At 35.6% G+C, this 26,064-nt stretch overlaps 1 protein-coding gene and 1 long non-coding RNA gene across 11 annotated transcripts; both read left to right on the top strand.

The window, feature by feature from the left end:
• The first annotated feature begins 12,840 nt into the window (after nt 1-12,840).
• Nucleotides 12,841-18,865, top strand: LOC105668501 (uncharacterized). Of its 7 annotated transcripts, none has more exons than XR_010891237.1 (8): nt 12,855-13,940; nt 14,523-14,841; nt 15,475-15,547; nt 15,636-15,786; nt 15,992-16,138; nt 16,339-17,461; nt 18,185-18,374; nt 18,662-18,865. It is a non-coding gene; the product is annotated as an uncharacterized lncRNA (long non-coding RNA). The 7 variants fall into 7 exon arrangements; XR_001100117.2 differs by having other exon boundaries at nt 15,616-15,786; XR_010891236.1 differs by having other exon boundaries at nt 12,842-13,940; nt 14,523-15,547.
• A 3,278-nt stretch (nt 18,866-22,143) lies between these two features.
• On the top strand, nt 22,144-25,962 carry Pop2 (CCR4-NOT transcription complex subunit Pop2). Of its 4 annotated transcripts, none has more exons than XM_012360925.2 (7): nt 22,144-22,259; nt 23,101-23,186; nt 23,736-23,921; nt 24,013-24,172; nt 24,320-24,596; nt 24,676-24,816; nt 24,904-25,962. In XM_012360925.2, the coding sequence occupies exons 2-7, from the start codon at nt 23,171-23,173 to the stop codon at nt 25,030-25,032; spliced, it is 909 nt and encodes a 302-aa protein (XP_012216348.1). In that variant the 5' UTR covers nt 22,144-22,259; nt 23,101-23,170; the 3' UTR covers nt 25,033-25,962. The 4 variants fall into 4 exon arrangements, with proteins under 4 accessions (XP_012216348.1, XP_012216347.1, XP_012216346.1 ...); XM_012360924.2 differs by having other exon boundaries at nt 22,144-22,333; XM_012360923.2 differs by having other exon boundaries at nt 22,144-22,381.
• The last annotated feature ends 102 nt before the right edge of the window (nt 25,963-26,064 follow it).

The raw sequence follows: 26,064 nt of genomic DNA, 5'->3' as shown, positions 1-26,064 counted from the left end.
GCATTGACTGTAAAACGCTTGATATTTCCTTAAAGCACTTTCGCGTGCGTAAGCACTTTGCTCTTATGCGGACAATGCGTAAGTACGTCCCGTCAATCGGCGTGCGCGATCCGCGATACCGCAGCGAGACTTCCGTTTAATGCACCTTACGTTACAATGTTATCTGCTACGATAATATCGCGGCACGATAATCGAAACAGCGCATTCTATCGCGAAAGTAATTTTCAACGCTGCAAAGTTGCTCGTACGGGTAGTGCAATAATTTTCAATATCTCCGTCGGGATTATTCCTCGGATCTCGGAATAGGATTATAACTTTGCAAAGTGCCCACAACCGTTTATATTTTCCGTTGAACTATTATCTCATCGCGGTGCTCGTTAATAATTTTTATTAGTTTGCGCATAACTTTGTCGGGATGTTCCACGGTGCCGAAAATGTAAGTGCTTCGAGCCTAGATCGCGGCAACGTGTGTCGCCCGGGCGCTATTTCTATCGTCCCTTGGCAAAGAAAAGCTGATATTATGGAGATGAAATTGTATGTATGTGCATAAATTTGTCGTAAGCTTCCCGAGAGCGCGTCCCAAGATCTCTTGTCGAGATACAAACTCGCGTGCAGCGCGATGCCTGCCGATTATGGATGACCAAGAGAACGATAAACTTGTTCGGTCACTGTGTCATTAGACAGCAGTCGACAATTTCGCGCTAGAAATCGCTTCCATCTGTCATGTTGTTTTCACGCTCGGTGCGACTTTTTCTGCGAACATTTTCAGCGCGACGCGACGAGAACGTAACGAGAGTACGGCAGCATGATTGGCAAATGGAAACGTTGTCACTTTGTCGGCAATGTGACGCAACGCGATCAAAGTGAATGGGCGGAATCAATCGGAGTTTGACAGAGTGACAAACGCGATCACGGCGATCGATATTTCGGCCGATCGTTTACTGACCTTTTGCGATGCTCGAAATAGAAGTCGTTACTACCAGCACGGCAATTCATTTCGGCCCTCGTAAAGTAATATGAGACCACTCAAAGCAACGCAATGTTTCTTATTCCATCGCGCATTTTACAGCATTCACCGTTCATTCACAACTTGAAATTAGCAATTAAGATAATACATCTTTACGAGCGCATGTAGGCAATTCTTTAGACGCATTCTTTCAGTGACTCCAGTTGACGAGTTGCTTTCCCGAGATCGGTAGCATTTACGATGCGATAACACTTGAGTGCTAAAATTACAAAATAATATGCAGAAATTTTTTTTTATAGCATAAACTTGCAGAATTATGCATGCATTAATTATGCGCAATTTTTTCGAACCGTTGCTTGCAGATATGATTTTAATACATGAATATTCGCATATAATAAAAATGACGCTTATCATTAAGTACAGTCAACACGAATTGAAGTGAAAATCGAAATATCATTCAAATTATTCACAGATACCAGTAAACACAATACTTATCTGTTCGCGCCATTTACATCCAAGAAATTTCCGCGACTCATCTGTTTATCTTTGAGCTTTTGCGAGTTCTTTATTTTTTGGAGTAATTGAAAAAATTAGATTCCGCGCGGTAATTTCGAGATGCTTCCGTTTATATTAATTATGTGCGGGTAATGCATAAAAAGGTAATGAATAAATTTGAATAAGTAAAACTTTCGCGTTGCGTGAGAATATTAGAACGCACGCAGCACTTCTTTTGCATAATCATCTTTAACCACGTGGACCGTAACACCGTGACGTAACAGCTATATCGCGCACTCCCGTACCTGTGGATAGTGTTAATGCATAAAGTTTCTGCCTAAAAAGAACAAATGTGTGTAATGCTTCACAAGCTGTGACATGGCCGAAAAGTTACGTTTAACTTGAATTTCTAGGGGGACCGTAAATACTGTATAAAAAATAACTGGTGTTCGTACCCGATGTTACACATAGCTTGCAACTTTTCCTTACATTTCCTGATAATTCATGAGAAAGTTTAATCCTTTCTGTCACGAATATATTTTTTCATTTATTTTTAATATATATACTACATTTTACACTTACAATTTAGTGCCGTTACACTATTTCAGCTGCATATTTCGGACATGGATTTTTTAGTATCATTCATAATCTTTGAGCAAAGTAATAAAAAAAGTAAGCATTGTAATATTTTGTTAACGAAAAATATATTTTTGTTTGTATTAATATTTCTCTTCAGTTGAATATGTACATATCACAGCTGTGAAATGCGATATATTGATTATGATTGTGGTCACGCTTATTCTGAGATTCTCAAAGTGGTAATAATTTTTTTAATAATTATTCGAGATTAAAAAATGTGTAATGTGCGAACGATCGTAACTTAAGTAGCGCGAAGCCGCACTTATTGGATGCAGAAAATACTCGCGGGACGACGCATCTTTTGCGAGCAATATATTTCATCGTATCGCGCTGTGTGTGACATTCAGAGTGAAAAATCTGATTCGAATTTCGATTAGTTCGCGCGATAACTTATCGAAAAATCAATCTGTAGTACAATAACATTTCGCATATGCGATGGTAGTTGTGGTATAACGTTTCGCTGAATCGAGTCGAGTAAATATTAAATTTTTGTTTAAAACAGCTGTTATCGCAACTATCTGACTGCACAGTCTTGAATTTATTCGCCGCAAAATTATGCGTACACATTTAATTATTCGGTCGGTTAAGATAACATGGACTCTGTGAGGGATTTTGCGGAACTCCAGAATTCCGCGGTCAGCATAGTTTGGGAATCTTTGGTCTAGTATAATGCCGCACTAACAGCTTGATCGAACTGACCTATTAATAAAGTAGTTCAACGATGTCAAATATACTTGACGAGGATACCGATACACGCTTATTAATATACGTGTTAATTGAATGACGCTTATTAATTGCGCTTCACGCATTATCTATACATTCTTGAGGTGTACCGTTCGCTGATCGGATGACTGGAGAGCCCGGCGTCTCCGATATATTCGAGAATCACCGACGTTAACGGTGGCAATAACAATAGCTACTTCGATCCGGGCAATAATTCCGCATTGTTCTATAGCGGCAATAAATGTCAGTCGATCATGTTCGCCGGGTGCGTCGCCGCGAACCGACGCTCTTCCTTCTCCTCCGTCGCGCTCCTTTAGCCGCCTCGTTTGTCGGCTCGATCGTGGCCAAGCACGATTCGGTCGTGCGGTTTTCCGAGCTTTAATGCGATCGATTTGCCGGAACGGCTTGCACCCGAAGAAGGAGGGCGTTTCTCGCCCGCTTCATAAAATGTGCAGTTTGATTTTTCCTCGTGAGAGTTAATCCGCGCGCTGTGGAGAATACGCGCGGAGTAACGTTTTTAAAGGGGATATTTTATTCGTATCTAGTTGCCGTCGGAAATCCATCGTTCTTTTTTTTTTTTTTTCTGAAACAGGAAAAGCTTCTTCATAGACCAACAGACAGAACTATCTCAACTGTCGGCCTTTCTTTGCAAAAAGATTGGAATAAATATCTGTAGCTGGGAGAAAACGCGATAGTTCCGGGATAGTCTTTACAACGCGGATATTTCAAGGGGTCGTGTAATAACGAGAATTCACGGTACCAAGGGATTCCACCGAGTTCCAAGATTGCCAACGAACCGAGAGCCGTTCTCAGAAATCGTTGGGCGCCGGAGAGAAGATCGCGCGATAACAGAGGAATATCTTTCGGCGATAACCATCCGTTCGCACGGCCACCAATCTTCTCATCCGCTGGCTCGATCATACTAATTAATCGTTACTCGATAGCGCGGTAAGAAGCTCGGTTTTTTTTAGAAGGCGCGACGCATCGCGAGCGATGGATCGCGAAGGGGGTCGATGGCAACCCGCGATAAGGATAAATGGTAGGGGGAGGAGGATAGAATGGATAAAGGAGGTTAGTGCTGCGAGACACTCGAGATAGATCGCGGGAATCGCTACGCGGCCTTATTACATCGTAAATTCCCGCGCTTAGTGATGGATAACATTAACCCATCGGCAACGACAAATTACTTAACTCCGCCGAGGTCGGGCGGCGCAGCTTCGCCGCCGTTCACCCGGAACTGGTTCTTCTTCCGTCGCGGTTCCCGCAACCTCGATCGATGCCGTGTTGTCGAGAGTGCGGCGGTTCCGAACGCCCGACCTTCCGATAATGCGACTTACCGAAGTTCCAGCAGTCACACGGTGACTCCCCGCGGCAAACACCCTTCATCGTCCGGATTTGACGTTGTGAAAGGGGAAAAAAAATAAGAGTGAGTCGGATCAGTTTGATCTGCAACTTTCGCAGATTTTCCAAACTGTTTTGTTTGTTTTTTATGTGTTATATATATATATATATACAGTAATAAGTACATCAATGCACATGTCGTTGCGTTGTAATCGTGCTTCAGGAAGCTAGATCATTTTGCGCACTGGCGGATATTGCTCTGCGAGTGGAAGACGCGCAATTTGCCTCGATGAAATTGCAGTACTTCGTGTTTACGTACGCGATGCGGTTCACGTAGAAGAGCATCCAGAGTACGTTACATCGATTTCCTCGGAGAGCCGCGATTCGCTGTAACCGGATAATTCATTAGCGATATAACCTGAGACGCCGTGAATTCGCGTGACTATTAAACATTCCACGGATTTCCCAGAAGCGGAAGGACCCCCGAATCATTTTCCCTTGCGGTCGCGTAGCATCGTTGTCAAATGTTATACGGTAAGTTTCCAGTTTCGTAGCACATTGGCGCGATGCGGTTCATTAAAGCGGAATGGAAACATTTCCACATCACCGGCAGAAAATAATTTATTGTTTCGGGCTTTTGTGTTTCAAAATAATACAAGTAAGCGATCAGAATTGGATATTTAATCATCGGAAAACATAAAACATTGGTAACATTGTAAGAAAACTGTGTCGTGCGTTACAACTTTTTTTGCAAAATGTAGAATTTTGCAATCTTGACGTGTATGTCGATGTTTTAATAACATGTAGCGCCGACACGATAAAGTACGGGTACGCTACCTGCGAGAAAATCATTCGCAAATGTAAGTGTTGGGCCATTTATCATAACGTGATAGGTCAGAAACGTGTACAACCGGATATTACACGCAGCTCCGATATAAATAATACACGTAAAACCTTATAATGCCAGAAGAAAGTTGTAAACTGCAAACTTGCAAATGCGCGTGGAGCGTGTAAAAATTATAATGGTACTATTATTAGCGATTTCTACGACAGGCCGACAAACGATGTGAATAATAAACCTACGAAAATGCAAAGATGATTATTTCTAAGTACAGTCTGTGAAATAGGTAGTTCTTAAATCACAAACACGTCCTGTAAACCGGCTTTGATCCGGGCTTAGCTTACCACCATTAAAATATTAAAGAAGTTTCAGACTAGAGAGGTAGCAAGATGGAGAACTTTTAAAGGAATCTACAACATTTATGGAGTTTCGTATTAACGTCACGTCAGTTTATTTCAAAGTGTTAGAAATTATAACATATATATAGCTGCGAAATCCTGCAAATCTACAAATATAAAGTAAGATTCATGCGATAGATATCATTTTATATTAACGTCATTATAACGCGGCGAATATCTTGTGAACTGTTTGTCGTGCAGCAGATCGTACATAAAAACATGCATAACCAAATAAAATGTTCTTTTACCGGGTTTCGATGTTTTAAAATAGCAACACGTAAGCACGGCTGATTATCGTGTCAAAACAGAATGGCAGAAATGTGCTTACAGTTAATTTAATTTACGCAGATGAAAATCCAGAGATTAATGCATGTGTGATCAACGAAATTTCATGCATTGTCAAGTACAACGTGGCGGAATTGTTCGCTAATTTTTCTCGAATCTGTGACAATCTGATTAAGCTAATTGTTCGTTGATAAATTTATCGTGCGATCGACAGTTTGTTCAACGAGACGATAAAATAATACATCTATTGCAGCGAATTTATCCATCATGTTTGAAACTCTTTTTAAATAGCAACATCCTAATTCCTATTTATCCATTTTAATGAATATTTCAGAATATATATTTTTAAAATTCTATTTGTAATAAACGTGTGTACAATTTTATTTTTCTGTTTGTTTAACAATTTGATTAAGCGTGTTTTTCGCCTTGATATATGTTAAAAGCGGGAATGGAAAGAATCTGCAAAGAAGTCACGATTCTTGATTAAGCAAATATTTGGAGAAAAAATCATCCTCGGTGACGTACAAACATTGTTAATTTTGATCACTGTAGGTGGGATTTTTCTACAGACTGTGCAAACATAGAAGTACAATCATCAAGTCGCGTCGATCAGAAGTACATTTCACCTTTTACTCGGAGAAATTCTAGATATTCCAGAGAAATCTACCTCGAACGTCTAGTAGCTTCTGAAACTTCTAATTATTGTCGCTGCGAGTGATCGAGATCAGCCTAGATTCGCGGCGGAAGTGGAACTTGGCCGTAACATGTGGCATACGTTCTTGAGCTATCAGAAGGAAGCGGCAATACTGTCGATAGACTTCTCGATCTCGTTAGGAGCGAATCTCCGAACGCGAGCGGTCGTCCGTTCATTTGCTCGAGTAGATCGCTCGTGATAAGCGCGCCAGCCCGCAGCCGTCGTCATATCTCGCGAGACTTCGATAAGGATCTTTCGCCGCAGCGTGCACTTTGGTACAATGCAAACTTAATTAAATGGAACCTCGTTGCCGTCGTCGTCGTCGTCGTCGTCGTCGTTGTCGCAGTCACAGCCGTAGTCGTCGTCCTCTTCGTTGTCGGTCTCGTTCTAGGTAGCGGTAAGCTGGTAGGCTTTGCCGGAGAAGCACAATGCGATGCGATACGCAGGAACAGAGCGAACAGCAGCGAGAATACCCGGTCTGAATGTGTTCTCCGTCATTGATACCGTGTGAAAGAGGAGTTTCACTTGAATTTATATCTAAAGGACACCGGCCCCCGCGCTGTTGCAGTCTTGATGCTGGGAACGACGACTGTCGCACGCGCGAAGCGTACAGAACGGCGACAGCGTCGAACTCGAGATTCAGTTTCCTAAAGCTGCGAGCCGGAGAGATCCTCCTCGTAGCACGTAACGCGCGTCGTTTCCGCCGGCATTCAACCACACCCGTCGAAATCGTGGGAGTCATTAAGAGATCGCGTTCAAATCTCCGCTTTCGCGAACTTAATCCAGTCGACTATTCGCAACGTACATCAAGCGGCTCTTTGACGCGGTCTTTTATTGACGAAGTTTTGTCAGGTGATATCACCGTTATGTCCGCCCGTGACATTAATACGTATTCGTGTAAATGCGCGTCGCGATCGTAAAAGGGAAATAAACGCGTTTATAAACGCGCATACGGATGCATAAACCGGCTATAAAGATTTCAATTACGGGCTCCGATGTAATTATTATTGAGTGGCGATCAATTATCGAGCACGATCATTTCCAGACATTTAGCACTTTTCTAACGACCGATATAAAGAAAGAAGCAAAGGGATACACGTACTGCCCATCGCATATTTTACTCGTTTACCTTCAAGTTGTACGCGATCATTATCGAGATTGCGTTAATAAGGCCACGATGAAGAACGAAAGTTTGTTACGTATTATATTTGCAATCGTCAAAAGTATATAAATATCATTTTTTTAATTTTTTTTGCGTGGTACTTTATTCAAGGCACATGTCGTCAATACGTTATTTTAGAGAGATAAACGTATTAATAATAATATACAAATTGAGCGGTATTAAACGCTGAATATATTTGACGAGCAACGAATTATGAAAACATACCGTATCGTTGATTATGCATTAGTATTAAATCAATTACTAAGTAAAAGCTTTAATTAATTTTAATTTTCGCTATCGGCAAACTATCGTGATTGTCGATGTATGTTTGTTTAATATTTTATTAAAATTTTATCAACTCTCATCATAAATTACCGTACCGAAACTGTGTGTTTTATTGCAAATGCTTCATCATTGTGTAGTCGCCTGTAGCTTCGCTACGCAGTTGTAAATCTCACAAACGAGCTTTATTTAATTTACGAAATTAAATTGAAATTTAGCAGCCACTTCTCGAAAATGTAATCAGGCACTTCTATTTGTAGTACAACCTTTTAATTAACTCTTCAATTTTCTATGTCATAGAATAATGTCGTCGGTAATTAAAACTCAGATTGAATTTTAAATCTTCCGTTCGAAGCGCTTTCACTGATGCGATTACTTTTATTAAATTAATTTCAACGAAATTCAATCGAGTTAAGATAAATAAAATTCAAGTGCACCCCCCCCCCTTCCGCTCCCCCCCCCCTATGCCGTTTCTTTAGAACAGCGCGTATACGGTAATTCTCGATGAATGCCGTTCCACTCCGGTCACTCTTTCGTGAAAGTCTCTCACGGCTGATGTTCGACCGTTACCGCGATTCGACGGACGCCGAAGCCTGTTAATTGTCGTTGACCAAACGTCACAGGCGATACGCCGGCCGTGGCGAACGGCTTACCTGCCAAATTATGCCCGTTCCTCCCACGGGCCGTGAGTGCGCATGCAAATCACTCGTACGTCGTCTTGCCAGCACGAGCTCAGCACAATTCACCGCGCGCTGAATTGCTCGTGCTGCCGACGCTACTGCCGGTGCGGCTGCTGCCGTTGCTGCTGCTTCTACTGCCGCTGTTGGTGCACGATCCATGCGGCAGGAAGCTGTAAATCAAGTGCAAGCGACTTCGAAGACTTCGTGGCCGTGCGATTATCGTATCGATCTCCGAGCGAGCTGAGAACGGCCTATTTTATATATATCAAATGTCTCTTGATGATCGGCAAGAATGACGCAAAGGTCGCTCCGATAGCTACGGCAATGCGATCGAAGTCGTGTTTCTCGGCTTTCGACGGCGTCTCAATATGTGTACAACAAGGCTATTATGCGGGAATTTAAATGGAATTCGCAAAACGAAAGCTCGGCGGAAAGGATTACGGTTAAAACCGAATGAGTTGTTACCTCCGGAGAAATATTACTCCGCTAATCGAATATAGCTCTTCCCCGCGAAATAATCAGATACGAAATCTCTCGGGTTACTTACTTAAAGGCGAATTAAAGAGAACCGAGGGCTCAATCTCTTCAATATCAATTTCAGGATACAGCATTTCGCATATTTCGTTTCAGCGCAATTAAATCCGTCAATCGATATCACTTTATCTTGATAGAATAATTATTTCACGTCGAAGATATACTTGGCTTCCTTTCATCGGAAATTATCACACATCCGACAATATTCAATCCGAAGAAGCGATCAAAAACGTTGAAATTATTAGATTTCAATTTCTCTAACGATTCATAGAAACTAGAACTCGTTTTTTATTCCAATCTTTTTCATTTCGAAGACGATCTGACGATAATATTTTCCATTTCTAAGATTACTCGGATAAAACTGTCCTAGTTGATGAGAAGATGGCCAGTTTTATAGAGCTGGAGCCAAGAAGGAATGTATTTTTCAAGGGCTTCGAGTAAGGATCGTATTGAAACAGGTGGCAACCGGCTTGCCTTGAACGCCGGACGAAAAATTGCACCTGTTCTCCTGAGTTTCGTGATATTTTTATTTTCACCGAAATCACGAGCGGGATGAATTCGGCCGTGAGAGTTATTTTCGAAAGCGTTCGACATGATAATTTTCGACTTTATTATATTCTCACACCTGCGGCTTTTTAAGCGCGTTAAAAGCAACTGAAAATTACATTGCGCCGTTAATTACGCGTTGTCATAATTATGAATAATGAGAATGCGACAATAATTATGTTGTCAATTACGATACTATTACGTAGAAAATCTATTGCGAAAAGCAAGAGGAGAATGTAAAAGTAATCTCGTTCTTATAAAAACTCCTGATTATCATGATATCGCATCTTAACGCGCGAGAGCTTTTCTCCGCCAAGTCTTAAAGATAATCTTTTTACTTGCCGCAGAACGTGTTCGTTTAGCTAAGAGCATCTCGAATATCGTTGGATTGGTTAGCATAAAAAATAATAAATTTTTTTATTACAGCAATCCGAGATGATTTCTGCACACATTTGAATTTCGGATGTGTCGATCGGGAATCGAAATCTAATAAAAATACAGGATTAGGGGATAATTCAGAGCTATTATTCATCTTTTTGTTTTCTAAATACGCATAAATAAATAATTGAGCTAAAAATAGGAAAGGAACGAATGGTCATTGCTGAGATGCGGCTTACGTAGATTCAATATTATGGAAATTACGTATTCCGAAGTGACCTAAAGTCGCTAGTTAAAACGCGCATTCAAAGTCGGATGATTCGTGTCCCAACTTACGATTACCATTGTACACCAGCGGATATTTTCGGTGCTAACCAATCCGTAATTAATATCCACCCGAACGGCATCCATTGTTTAGACAAGAGTAATGCTCGTCGGAGTGGCCAGGTAAGGAAGTCTAGTCCCCACCGATTCAGACAATGGCGCGGCGTGGGACCGCGACGGTACGAACTGTATAATATTATCGTAAAACACCCGGTTACCGGTGTACCGCCGACGTTCATTAAATCATGGAAGTATCGATCGCGATGTACAGCCGCGTAACGGCATTATCGCCATTCTATTTGTATTCGTTTCGTCGGCGAAGTTGCTCGCGCGACGCGAGCTACTCGACTCTCGCGATTTCCCCCCCTCGATTTAGTGCAGGTTACGACACGCGTTTTAACGGCAATAATGCTTCTGATTTTACAGCGATGCGTGCACGTCGCTTCGTACACGTCGTAACTCATATAATTTAAATCGTTAAAATATTTCCGAGAGCGGCTTATGCATCTCCGGGGATGTCACGGTTGTTGTCGCTCACCCGTTGCATTCCTCGCAGCAATCTATCAATTTTTGAGAACGACGTGCGACACGAAAGGATTTATGATCCCCTCTTGGACTCGGAAGTGTGACGAATGTACATTTTACATTTTTCTTAATTCAGTATCCACATGTGGATACCGCGAAAACGTGCAAGCGCAGCTGCATTTTCAACCTTATGAGAAAAGCTATGTCTATTACGTAACAAATGTGTAAAATAATTCATTCGGGATTCCCTTTCGCAAATTTCAGCAAATTGTTGAGATCACACGCGGTCGTTAATTGCTCCAAAAGTGGCTAATGATTCTCGTTGTGCTTGGTCGAAAGATCAGCTCCGATTGTATGCAAATCGAAGCATTAATACGGCAGCGTTAGAAACCGACGGACGCTGAATTCCTCGAGGCTTACGAATCTTACATAAGCGGGGAACAGTGCTTTTGAAAGTGCGCTCGGTCGGTTTCTATCCTTGTCGCTGTTGTTCCGATGGTTTTTGTTCTTAACGATAACGGTCGAACAAAGAGTCAGGGATCGGACGTAACAGGCACTAGAGTTCAGCAACGTTGAACGCCCGAAGCTAGTATCGATAAGTGGTACAGCGCGGGCGGTACGGAGAACGGTTTGGGATGAGAGAGACTATACGTGAGGGTCTTTATAGCGGTTGATTGCAAAAGAGGAAGGGTGCCTTTGCGCAGAAAAAAGGCTAAAAGATAAAGACGGGAGCCCCGTATGTAGGCGGAAAAATGACGCGGCTTGTTACTCGAGGAAGATTGCGCACTTATCGTACGGTACGTGTGGCTCCAAACGCGTATTTCACGATTTATTTCATACATATAAATCCACATATGAAGCAAAATAATTGAAAATTAATGTCGTATTGTTTGTCGACTGCATGCAAGTACCGGCAATTGCCAAAAAGATTAGTTTCTGCAGACATGAGAAAATTATAAAGTAAATTAATCTCAAGCTACAATCCATCGCATGTTTGTCATCCATTATTGCGTGTAATACAATTTTCACTGGCCTTGCGGTTATCGTTAGAATGAACTTTTCGTTAGAAGAGACTCGCAAAACGTGACGGCACGACATTCGATATTAAAAAAAAAAAAATTGCCACATGTCAGACTTGATAAACTTTGCAATGGAAAGATAACATTATGCAAACAAAGTGAGAGCTGTAGCATGTGACCGCTAAATTATAGAGCGTTGTTATTTTTTACTGCGCCTAACTATTAGTGCTATCGTCACTGCGTGTATGCCGTTATGCTTGTGAAGAAATATTTCGGTCACACTTTTTCCCGTATGCATGATACGAATGATAGACTCTGCGTACACAAAAATGCGGAAATATTTGCATAGATAAGCAACAATGCTTGTAAATTTACGTACATAAATATGGTGGCACTTACTGGTGTAGTTTAGTCGTTAAAATGATAATCCCCTCTCGTGCACACTGCGCAGCTTTTATAAACAGAATCCGAGCGTATATGACATTAAACTGGTGCATAATCTGCATAGTGTGTTACCGAGTTCTCGAATATTAATCTCCACGAAGAAATCCGACAGTTGATAGTTGCAGAAGCAACTGTGCAATCATGGCTGGTAAAATGTCCTTCTTACTTACGCTAATGGTTATCTGCGTACTAGCGCGCAACGCCATAGCTGTACGACCAGAACGTAAGTACTCTTTCCTTAAATTCTAGCAATTATTTATTTCAGTTATTGCAAATTTGTTTTACGTTGCCGATAAATATATGTTAATATGCCAAATGAGCTAATAAGACAAATATTGATAAAAAATCAGTGTATTATTTAATATAATTTTATAGATTGTGACGAACCACCGGTTAAGGGACATTGCCGAGCCCACATTATCAGATATGCATATATGCCAAGTGGAAGTTGCGAAGTATTCGTGTACGGTGGCTGTGGTGGAAACGGCAATAATTATCCCAACAAATTAAATTGCGAAAATGAATGTAAACAAAGTAAAGATTAAAGATGTCAAATGTTGCGAAATGTAGCTAAATGTTAATTTATTAACGATTCCATTTTCTCGTCGCGAATCTTTTTCATTGAAAATCGCCGATTAATAGTCTTATTAAAACAGCTTTAGAAAGAGGACACAATTCATTTATTTTGCACTCTAATATCGAGTAAAGCCGTAGAAACTGGCATCTCCGACGATATCGACGCAATATCTCAAGAAACGACCCGCGCTCTTGCCCAATAAATTCCAACTGACATAGAAGAGGAAGAAAGAAGAAACCGCGAAATATTTTCCAAATTTATCGCGAACACTTATTGGCCGCGAGAGTTTCCTCGTATTTTCCCATTGCCGTTCCTACATAACTCACACGTTGCTCTATTACGGCAGCATTTAAAGATATGTGCGGTAGTTAATCGCCGCTGCGTCGAGCGCGGGTTAATGTATTCACGGGCAATCATTGGCGGTGCCTTGTTATATGTAAATCACCGTTCTCCCGGCGGAGATGGATCGCTCAGATCAATCTATAGGTATATCGAACTTTCAGAAGTGAATTTTGGACCCGGCGCGTATCTTCATTAACAATTTACGAACGTATTTTCAAATATGATGAGTGATTACAGCATGTAAATTTCTAATACTTTTATAACACGGACACTTCGAACTAGATTGAGCAGCGAAAGGTGGAAGTGCAGCATACAACTTTTCGAATAAACGCGAAATGCGGTGACTCGGAGTTGAAGTTTCGCGATGTTTTCGCTTTATATGACACGTCACACAAAAGCTGGTCGTGGTCCAAAAAAAGTTCATATGCTCAATATCTCGGAAATGATGCTTTCACGCGTGATAGGATTGGTATATGCGATATTATCACGTTTTGCGAGAGAGAAAGAGAAAGTGGGATGGAAAGAGAGAGAAAGAGAGAGAGAGAGAGGAAACAGAGAAGAAACTGCTACGTAGTCGAAACGGCGGAAGTTATCGTGCGCTAGCTGACACTCGCCTCGGAGTTTGCGGCAAACTAATTTCGAAACCTTCCGATAACCAGCGCGTTTAATCGATGCTGCCCGCGAAATGAACTCGTCGCTCGGATTTTACGACGTGGTACTTAAACCCGAGAAAAGGAAGAACAAGTAAGCTATCTATCTTTCAATGCAGCGTGCCGTTTCCTCGAAATTCCGATGTCCACTGCGATATATGTGCAGCTAATCTGTAAACATTTAGGAAAACCTCATAAAATTTTAAACGAAGAAAAAATTTATGTTATTCGATTCCTTACGCGTGCAATAACTTTTTTTATTCTCAAATAAATATTGACTTTTATTTGAAAAAAAGTGTTTAACGTATAAAATATCTACTTGAATTGCACGAATCGCACGCGATCAGAAGAGATTGACTGACTGACGTAAATTACTTTCTCGTCAAAGTTTCGTCAATTTTCCGTTCCAATTTTGAATGTTCACAGATTACTCGTACACTGCATATTGCATTAAACAAAGGATTTTGATAATTTTGATAAAACGGTGCGTTGCATTCGGAAAATGAATGATTCATTTCTCTTATCTTATCGATTTTAAATATTGATTTACCTGGAGCATTATTTCGTACGCTACATTGCTGCATAATGAAATTTGTTCGAAACTCAAAAACTAATAGAAAACAGCCATTGGTTTATTAGAACAATTATTTCAAATACACTACTTTATCGATTCTAGCAATTCACTTGCCGCTTCCCCAATTCGATCTATTCGTTAGCGGAACTTGTTCTAGTATGTATGTGATGGCGAAGAACGATCTGCGCCCTACTAGTCGTTACGAAGGACCTATATTGTACATTGTAGTACAAGATGGGAAGATGCATCCTCGCGGGATCGTTATACGCAGTTGGCGCAGCTGCCAATTGCAGATGTTAGCAGTTTATGCGGGGTCCGTTGTTAGTGAAACTATCGAGGATTGCAATCGCCAGTACTTATATAAATACAATCCGTGACGATTTAAAAGAGAATCCAGTTGCTCATCCGCACGGAAACTTATGTAAGAAAAAAATTCAATGCAAATAACATTGCAAAATTTCACAATAACGCAAAATCGAAATCTGCAATATCTATTACAAGTCCATAATTGTTTATAATAAAGATATTACATACGTAAACAATTAACGTATTGTCAACGTGTTGTTTACTGCTTTTTTCATGATAAACTATGTGGATTACTATAAAAATTAATTAAAATTATTAAGCAGTCAACATATTTAAATTAAATATTAATTATGAAAATATTTAATTTCCATAATGGGAACATTTTAACAAATAATTTGCATACAATTTTTTACATAGTACAATAGCTGTAGCAAATTTTAAATAAAAAAAAGTAAATATTTTTTATTAATTTATACTTATAGTTATAGATATATATTATTTTGCCCATACTTATAATTTTTATTTGAAGTAAGCTACGCAATTCAAGCTTATAATGTTATTAAAATAATATGAATAAAATTATGCTTGCTTCAAAATTTGTAAAATGTAGAGAGTAAAATTAGTAAAATAGTTCCTTCTAAAAAAAAATAGCAATGAGTAAAATCAAAATATTATTGCAATATTATAATTGGTTAAAGATCTGGATTTGTATTGCGCCAAAGACTTATTAAAATAAATATTTTAAAAGATTTAGGAAACTTTTTTCGGTTGATGTCCTTTCGGGGTTTTATTGTGTCGCACACAACGGTGGTAAGATTCAGGTATTTTCGAATAACTATTATGTTATTGGCAGACTATTGCGCATGCTTCTCACACTGTTATGCGATAGAAATTTCGGCATTGACGCAGGACCGATCGCGACCCTCCGTACTGTAGTCTTTTGGACGATCACAGAGGCAGATGTCTTTTGAGCTCGTGTTTTGCTGGGACATATACAAGACGAAAAATTTGACCATATTGAATTCTGCGCAGTAAAGAGAAAACAATATATTGGCATTTGGTAAGTTATTTTTAATTAATTTTCTCTCCAGCAAATTATCTTTCATTATATCTAATATTAGAAAAATTTCTCGTTGTGTTTCCTTTATTTACGCATTCATTAATTTCCGCTGTTGCATTTGAATTATATAATTGAAATGAGCTCAAATATATGTATAAAATTTCAAATTATTGCATTGTGATTATCGACAACACAATTTTCGTAGATAATACGTCAGAGAAACGCAACAAATTTGAATGTTACAAGATGAGTTTGAAAACAGACTTGGTATTTCTTCTCGCCGCTGTAAGTGTACTCTTTCTAATACATACGACAATAGCAAACCCAGCACGTCGTGTAAAATATTACAAACGTAAGTGTTTTTTTTTCTCACATTGTACACATTAATCTCTTATTACATTTGTTGTTACAATATTTTTAACATAAATTACAAAATTTGAATTGTCTAAAATGTACACATTTTTATACATTTAACAATTTTTATCCATTATTTATTAAGATTATTAGATTTTCATTATACTTAATTTGAGGTGTATTATATCGTTTTTACAGCTTGGTGGTGCGAATACAATTTTGATGTGGGTGATTGCTCTCACTATGAAGTGAAATTTTATTACGACAAAGCGAGAAATGATTGTCTAACATTTGTGTGGGGTGGTTGTGGTGGGAATGCTAACAGGTTCGATACCGAACGCTCGTGCCAAAAAATTTGTCTTTGGCCAAAAGATCCACCTCCATACGGTTTTTAAACGGGAATGTAAGACTGTATGAAATTCTGATCAGATATTCGTACAAATTCTTTATTTTTATAAGAATTGACTGTAACAAAATTAAATTATCCATTGAAATACATATGTAACAAAAATTTAACATTTTTTTCGTATTTGTTTCTTTTTTTATTATATATTATTTATTTTACCACATATTGAATATATAATACTACAATAGATTAATAACATTAAAACACGTAATTTGAATTAAGAATAATTAATGTTTTTTATTATACTTACGTAATTTAAAAATATCATACCCTTTCTATCCATTTTACGTAAACTGGGTACAATTAGCGTTCTATAATTTATAAACGAAATTAGATGCAAAAGCTCTGCGAAATTTAATTCGTTCATCATTTCAATTGGTTGGCAAATTATAAAGTAAACTATAAAGTTTAATCTTAAAGTTAAAACTATATAAATAAAATAAATGATATCTGTTTTGGGATTTGCAAAACATTTTATTCAAAAATAAAATAATATGAAATGTATAATATTACTTATAATATTATTGAAATATTAAACAATGTATACACGTATTTTATGATGAGTACATGGTTGAGATTATAACTAGGATATAATAGGAAATATTTATTGCGAGCACCGTGAGATTTTAAATAGGTGTTCTTTCTCTCGAAGCCTTATATCATGCACACAGGATATCACAACGATGATATTCGCAATTTATCAGCCATGTTATTAGCAGACAATGCGCAATCTCTGCGTACGGTTATAGAAGGGAGATTTCGGAATCGACAAAGGATTGATCGTGATCCTGTTGTCTTTTGGCCGATCACGGTAACAGACGTCTTTTGCGATTTGCTTGGACATATACAAAGAGTGAAAGAATTTTACCACATCGAACTCGATTCTTCCTAGGAAAAGAAATCTATTAAAATTTGGTAAGTGACCTTCAATCAATTTTATCACAACATTAAATTCACTTTTACTTTTAATTAGAGTTGAAATTATTTAAACAATTCTGGTTTTGTCATTTTTCCAACAACTTTCTTTACTATATGCATTTTTATGGAAATTAAATCAGATAATATCGAAAGAACTTATTTTAATTAATTAATTTTATGTATTACATTCAGTTAGGTTTGATTTAATATAGGTGATAAATTTTATAAGCAAATCTTATACATTAACGATTTCTTTCGTCAAAATGCTGTGTTCAAAACTCACATACGCATCGTAACTATAACGTAAAAATTTTTCACACTATGATTAGCTTATGTTTTAATCGTGACGGGACCAAATAATGCAGAACGTACAAATTTCATTCGAGCGAATAAAACTAATAGACACAACACATTTTGCAGCCCTTTTTTGCATAGTAAACGTATCGAAGAAATAATCGTTAATATTTTACAATATTATTCACATTTCTTCTACAGAATTATATTCTTTTTTTTACTATATGCATACATGTGATAAATAATGAACAGTGCTAATTTTACGATTTAAAATTATTATAAAGAACAGATAAATTACGTTATTTATTAAAACAACTTATGAATTAATGTAGATAATTATGTACATAAATCAGATTAGATATTATGATTCACTTGTTAGAACATTAATCTTTATATGTGATGATATGACTAACATTAAATTTATAGAATTTTAGATTAATACGTATGGTAATTATTCATAATAAAATTTTCCGAGAAAGAGATATTATATTGATCAAACGTAACTATCAGAAAGTCAATTAAGACAACACACAAAAAATGGGTTTCAAAACAAACTTATTATTCGTATTTGCTTCCTTCAGTATGTTGACGCATGCGACATTAAGTAAGATTGATTGTAAGTATTTTATTCTCTCACATTAAACACACACAGTAATTTTTTATTATATTTGCTATTATAATACTTTTCATGTAATTTGGAGAACTCAAATCGTTATAATAATTATTTAATGCATATATTTAATTATCATAAATTGTCGTAAATTGCGAAAATATGAAGTTGTCAGTTTTATTTTACCGCAATGATAAAATAGATATTTTACTGTACATAAATTAATATGTAATTTTTTTATGGTTTATTGCATGCGTTATAATATAATTTTGCACAATGTATATTTTTCACAGATTGTGACCTCCCTTTTGTGACTGGCCCTTGCCAAAATTTTGAAATAAGATATTGGTATAATGCAACTTCGAAGGATTGTGAAGTCTATTCGTATGGAGGTTGCGGAGGAAATGGAAATAATTTTAAAACTTACGAAGATTGCAAAACCCTATGTGGTACGGATGATTAGAATTTTTATAATAAATGACTGTGATAAAATGAAATATACAGATATATGTATATATAAAATATGTAGAAATATATATGAATAAGAAAGTACTTCTTAATTTAATATTTTTTATCTTTTTTGCTATATTGAACATATGCTACGTTCAATAATTTAATAACAATAAAGCATATAATAATTTGAATAAAACATAATCAGTGTTTATTGAAATACTTTTTTGGTTTAAAAAATATCATATCTTATATGGATTTGTCACAATTGTACTAAATTATTATCAGAATTATTACAAACATCCAACAAGAGTGTCGTATACTTTTTTTTATTTAGATATTCATTATATTGTAAAAGTTTAATCTGCTTCTTAAACATATAAGGTAAATAAAATCAATTTTAAGTAAGGAGAATTAAAATTTTTATAATTTCCTAATTTTATTTATTATTTATGAGATCAATTTTATAATAACTTGATGTTAAATAAATTGTATTTTTATGATATCAAATGTGTGCAGTTTTAATATATAATCAAATACACGTGACTCAATACACGTGGTCAGTCGTGGGTGACCAAAGAGTAACACGTGGTGCACTCTGTGAATCAGCTGTAGAATATAGAGTGCAACGAAATGTTACTTTACGATAAGATTTTCTCGCGTATCTGTTTCTTTTAATAATTACAATCAATCGTGCAATTTGATCAAATATTTTATAGCGTTTCTATCTACGATGTTTCTATTATCTAATAATTTAGTGAACTTTATTTTAATAATTCTTTATAACCAACATGGTTGAATAAATAACACAATTGGATGATGACAGTTAGTAGTGCTTAGGACGCCGAACAAGATGGTTGAAGATCAAAATTCCTTCTCACATGAAGTTCATTTCCCGCATCGATAGCCCTGCTTTGTATCAACTTATACTCTGTTCTTCGGGTTCAAATAGCATCTTATCAGTGATATCGAAGTGCCTGTATTTCGTGTCACGTTTATAAAGTTAATTGCAAGCTGTAGAAATCATTCAAATTATTTCATGGTTTGACAACAGAAATGTGAGTGTGTAAGTGCAACCTCAATTAATTCGTTTAATACTATATAGATTTTTAAATAATAATGGAAAATTTTTAGATGAGACCAACTCAATAAGGCAGCAGAAGGAAGGAGGGACTATGCCCAGTAACGAAGAATGCATCAGAGATGTATGGGAACATAATTTGGAAGAGGAATTTCACACAATTCGTCAAGTTGTGCAATAGTACTAGTATATTGCAATGGACACAGAATTTCCGGGTGTTGTAGGCCTATCGGTAAGAGCAAAATTTTGAGAAATGTCTCATATGTCACTTTGGAAAATATACACAAAAAAAAAAAATATATATATATATATATATATATATATATATATATAATTTTTATTTAATAGGTGAATTCAGAACTAATGTCGATTATCAATATCAACATTATGTTGCAACGTAGATCTTTTACAAATAATTCAACTTGGTCTTACATTTCTTGATGACTTATAGAATATACTAGTCGGTAGTTACACAATATGACAATTTAATTTTAAATTTAATTTATAGTAAGTTTGTGTTATTAACTTTCGTACTTAATTGGTCATATATTTTTTAGGAACATTAAGTTGTTAAAATAATTATGTAACATTCAGAATTTTCTTTAACTTTTTTTGTAATAAGACATGTACATTTTATTATTGCCAATGAAGAAATGTATGCACAGGATAGTAGACACATGTTATAAAATAAATATATATAATTCAGAATAATAAAAAAACATGAAGAGGAAGACATCAACCTTTTGCAGAGCTGCTGATGACACCTGGAATTATTCTTCGAAAATTTTATAGATAACACATTGGAGAAATGCAACAAACTTGAACGTTGCAAGATGAGTTTGAAACATGCTTGTTATTTCTTTTCGCTGCCTCCACATACTGTCTTAAATACATGTGACAGCAGCAAACTCATTTAAAGTAACTAATTACAAACGTAAGTGTTTTTTTTTTTCACATTGAACACAGTAATTTTTTATTACAATTATTACAATATTTTTAACATAAATTGTAAAATTTGAATTGTTTAAAATGTATACATTTTTACGCATTTAATTACAATTTTTATCCATTATTTAAAAAAATTATTAGATTTTTTATTATATATGTTACATTCAGCAAGGTTCGATTTAATATAGGTGATAAATTTTATAAACATACCTTATGCATTAACGATTTCTTTCATCAAAGTGCTGTGTTCAATATGCGTTATGATTTAAGTTTTTGCATAATGTATATTTTTTACAGATTGTGACCTTTAATTTGGCCCTGGTCCTTGCAAAAATTTTGAAATAAGATATTGGTATAATGCAACTTCGAATGATTGTCAAACCTTCATGTATGGGAGTTGCAGAGGAAATGGTAATTATTTTGTAACTGACGATGAATGCTTGATCGTGTGTGTTAACAAACGAGGATTGCGAAGGAATCCAGATAATTAGGATTTTTATAATAAATGACTGTAATAAAATGAAATGTACAGACATATGTATATATAAAATATGTAGAGTATATATGAATAAGAAAGTACTTCTTAATTTAATATTTTTTATCTTGTTCGTTATATTGAACATATGCTACGTACAATAATTTAATAACATATAATAATTTGAATGAAACATAATCAGTGTTTATTGAAATACTTTTTTGGTTTAGAAGAAATATCATATCTTATATGGATTTGCCACAATCGTACTAAATTATTATCAGAATTATTACAAACATGCAACAAGAGTATCGTATTCTTTTTTTATATTTAGATATTTATCATATTGTAAAAGTTTAATATGCTTTTTAAATATATAAGGCAAATAAAATCAATTTTAGGTAAGAAGAATTAAAATTTTTATAATTTCCTAATTTTATTTATTATTTATGAGTAGATCAATTTTATAATAACTTGATGTTAAGTAAATTGCATGTTTATGATGTCAGATGTTCAGTGTCAATATAAAATCAAATACACGTGGCACAAAACACGTGCTAAGTCAAGCCGGCAAAAAGTAATGTGTGGTGCACTCTGTCGATGAGTTATGGAATATAGAGTGTGACGATATGTTACTTTACCTTATAATTTTTCTCGTATCATTTTTTAAAAATAATTACAGTCAATCGTACAATTAGATCAAATATTTTATAACGTTTTTATTTACGATGTTTCTATTATCTAATAATTTAGTGAACATTATTTTAATAATTTTTTATTACCAACATGGTTGAAGAAATAATACAATTGGATTATGACAGATAGCAGCACTTAGGACGCCGAACAAGATGGTTGAAGACCAAGATTCCTCCTCACCAGAAGTTCATTCCCCGCGCCGATAGTCCTGGCTTGTATCAGCTTATACTCCGTCCTTCAGGTTCGAATAGCATCTCATCAGTGGTATCAGCGATCGAAGCGCCTGTATTTCGTGTCGCGCTTATAAAGCTAATAGTAAGCTGAAGAAGTCGTTTAAATTATTCATGGTTTGACAACAGGAGTGTGAGTTCGAAAGTGCAACCACAATTAATTCGTTTCATACTCAGACATTGCTGGCCATAAGAATATCATATTGAATGGTATAATTCCCCATACGTTAACTCATTCTAAACTTCGAACGACGTTCTTGTTTGTTTAAGAAACATAACCTGATTTCTTACGAACTTGTTTAACAAATAACGAATTCTGTTGGGTATTGCTCTTGCACAATGGTTTTATTTTATCCGTATTTTTGCAATATATTCTGCATTTTGTCTTTATATGATAAACATTTACAATGAACTGTTGTTGTTTACTCAATAACCATAACCTTGCTTGCCGTCTTGATTAAAAATTTAATGTTAGCTGTTATTTCGATAAAATATAGTTTTTGTATCAGCATCTCAGAAGTATATTAAGTCTATGTTAAGACACATTTTTTCAAAAGTTGAGTTATTATCACAAGACTTCAAGTTTTGCCCAATGGTAAACAGTTTTAAATCCTTGATTACATCGTAGTTTGCTGCAAGCGATCACTTTATGATTTCAAATGTGCACTTTCAAGTTAGAGCTGCTAAAAATCTCTTTAGATCCTTGTCCTGGAAAATTATGTTCATGAGACTTAAAATACTCTGCCTCTGAGGTTGCTGATATATGTATATGGATTGCATTGAAAGTTTTTTTTAGTACATAATATCTGTCAGCAATGCATAATGAGTTATGAATTATGTGTGAATTTATAGTGATATGAAGAAGGAAAAACCGTGACGGAGGTGATTTGAAGATAAAAGAGGCCCTGTTAAATGCAGAAAAATGCCATCAGCTACTGGTGCGTAAGATGTACACGATATGTGTCAGATTCTTGTTCACAACTAAATTGTAATAAGATAGTGTAATGTCACACAGTAAAATGTAATGAGACTGTATAAATAAAAGCTTTTGTTGAATAGACATAATGCATTCTATAGAATATTTGTAATTGTTATATAGATTATGGAAATTGCATTGAGCAAATATTGAATCAAGAACATTGAAAGAAAAATTTATACATTTGTTCAGTTAGTAAGTAAAGGATATACGCATTATAAATAAAGAAACATATTCTAACTACCAGAAAGAACATATAATAAAGAAAAATAAATAAAGTTATAATAAAGAAATGTTTTGTGTATGCATTTATAATTCTGCATATATTGTGTGAGATATATAAACATCATATTCCTATACTTAAAATATGATAATAATCTTATAAATTTATATTTCATATATATTTTGCAAAATATTAAGATAATATAAATCAGTCAAAATACATGTATAAAGAAAAGCATTGAATATCTATTTCTATATAGATTTTTAAATAATAATGAAAAATTTTTAGGCGGGACCAACGCAAGTGGGCAGCAGAAGGGTGGAGGGACTATGCCTAGTAACGAAGAATGCGGAATCAGAGATGTATGGGGACACAATTTGGAAGAGGAATTTCGTACAATTCGTCAAGTTGTACAACAATACCAGTATATTGCAATGGACACAGAATTTCCGGGTGTTGTAGCTAGGCCTATCGGTAAGAGCAAAATTTTGAGAAATGTCTCATATGTCACTTTGGAAAATACACACAAATATATATATATATATATAATTTTTATTTGAAACAGGTGAATTCAGAACTAATGCCGATTATCAATATCAACTCTTACGTTGCAACGTAGATCTTTTGCGAATAATTCAACTTGGTCTTACATTCCTTGATGAATCGGGGAATACACCAGGCGGTAGTTACACAACGTGGCAATTTAATTTTAAATTTAATTTACAGTAAGTTTGTATTATTAACTTTTGTACTTAATTGAATCACATACTTTTTAGGAACATTAAGTTAAAATAATTATATAACATTCCGAATTTTTTTACCTTTTTTTTAGCCCTTTTTGTAATAAGACATGTACATTTTATTGTTGCTAGTGAAGACATGTATGCACAGGATAGTATAGAAATGCTACAAAATAGTGGTATACAGTTCAAGAAACATGAAGAGGAAGGCATCGATCCTTTAGAGTTTGCAGAACTATTGATGACATCGGGAATTGTTCTTGTTGATGACATAAAATGGCTGTCGTTTCATTCTGGTTATGACTTTGGTTATTTACTGAAACTCCTCACTGATCAAAAATTGCCCCAGGAGGAAAGTGAATTTTTCGAACTGCTTAGGATATACTTTCCAACAATATATGATGTAAAAGTAAGTACAATCGCTTAAGGAAAAGTAAAACTCATTAGAAATATTTGAGATTTCATAATTTATATTACTTTATGCACAGTACCTCATGAAATCATGCAAAAACTTGAAAGGTGGCTTACAAGAAGTAGCAGAACAGTTGGAAATTCAAAGAGTAGGCCCTCAACATCAAGCCGGGTCTGATTCTCTACTTACAGGAATGGTCTTTTTTAAAATGCGAGAGGTAAATAATTTAACTCTTCACTTTACTTACTTTTATTTTATATATAATATGCAAATATTTTCAACTTGCTTCCGGCTTTTATTTTAGATGTTTTTTGAAGATAACATTGATGATGCAAAATATTGTGGACATCTATACGGTTTGGGAACATCATTTGTAATGAACGGAGCTAGCACATACATGGACAGTAATGGAGATAATGCCTCAACTTCGTAATGTTAACGAAAGAATCAACCGTAACAGAGAGAAATTATTTCATTACAAATAAAATGTTATAAAAAAATCTTTTCACTTTATAATCAAGTGTATGGTCCATATCCGCAATATTATTATATTGACATCATTGCTGTAGGTTCCGCAGAGAATGCAATTTAGACGTGTCCCTTACAGATTTATGTGTCCTTTTTTTTTTTTTTTAATTCTTTTGTATTTCTGTGACTTTTTTAGATTTCTTCTGTGATACGTATTACCAACTGAAAATATTTTCAACACCGAACAGCATACAACAAAAAAATGTAATATAGTTTTTTTTGTAAACATTTGGACAATATTGATATATAAGATACCATTACAGTACAAAAATCCCATAATTTCCTCTACTTTTAAGATCCTTGCAGTACATATCTAGATACTTGAATGATGCATACAGAAACTGCTTAACATCGTGTACCCGAACGAAACAATGTATAAACATAATGCTACATTATGTAGACGTATCTGTTACTGTTGATATGTGTATTTATTCTATAATGCATTTGTAGCGCAAAATATGTTTTAAGCCCGGAAAATTCATATACATTTTAGAAAGCCGCGGATGAAAGGATACACTGTCTCTCAACATTTTTGAGTTAAACTACATATATACAGCATTGATATAAGAATCATACATTTTTATTATACATATAACGAATACCGTGGCATAAGTAACACATTCATATAAAGTGTCGTTAGTAATACGATGTTTTAAAAACGAAGTATCCTTCGTATAATATTCGTTATATATCGCACATATTTTATTGTAAAATTCGTCGTCCGCAAGAATAAAAGATAGATTTTGGTACATTTTCGAACCAATTCGTACTAGAAATATTTACTTTGTAAATAACGGACAGTTGCATAAATCGAATAAACAATTTACTTCTAAAAGATCGATTGTTAATACATTTGCGAAAACAAGTTGGAACAAACGGTTAATTTAATTAATCGATAAAATATTTTAGATATGTATAAGCGGATACGCCCTTTTTG

This window comes from Linepithema humile, chromosome 7, assembly GCF_040581485.1.
Source record: "Linepithema humile isolate Giens D197 chromosome 7, Lhum_UNIL_v1.0, whole genome shotgun sequence".
Lineage (NCBI taxonomy): Eukaryota > Metazoa > Arthropoda > Insecta > Hymenoptera > Formicidae > Linepithema > Linepithema humile.
This window is presented reverse-complemented; position numbering and strand designations above follow the sequence as displayed.

Bases quoted from the DNA above. Each gene is read 5' to 3' on its own strand.
- Pop2 (XM_012360925.2), top strand. The intron at 23,922-24,012 runs GTAAGAGCAAAA...TATTTGAAACAG, and splicing joins TGTTGTAGCTAGGCCTATCG to GTGAATTCAGAACTAATGCC. The intron at 24,173-24,319 runs GTAAGTTTGTAT...TATTGTTGCTAG, and splicing joins AATTTTAAATTTAATTTACA to TGAAGACATGTATGCACAGG.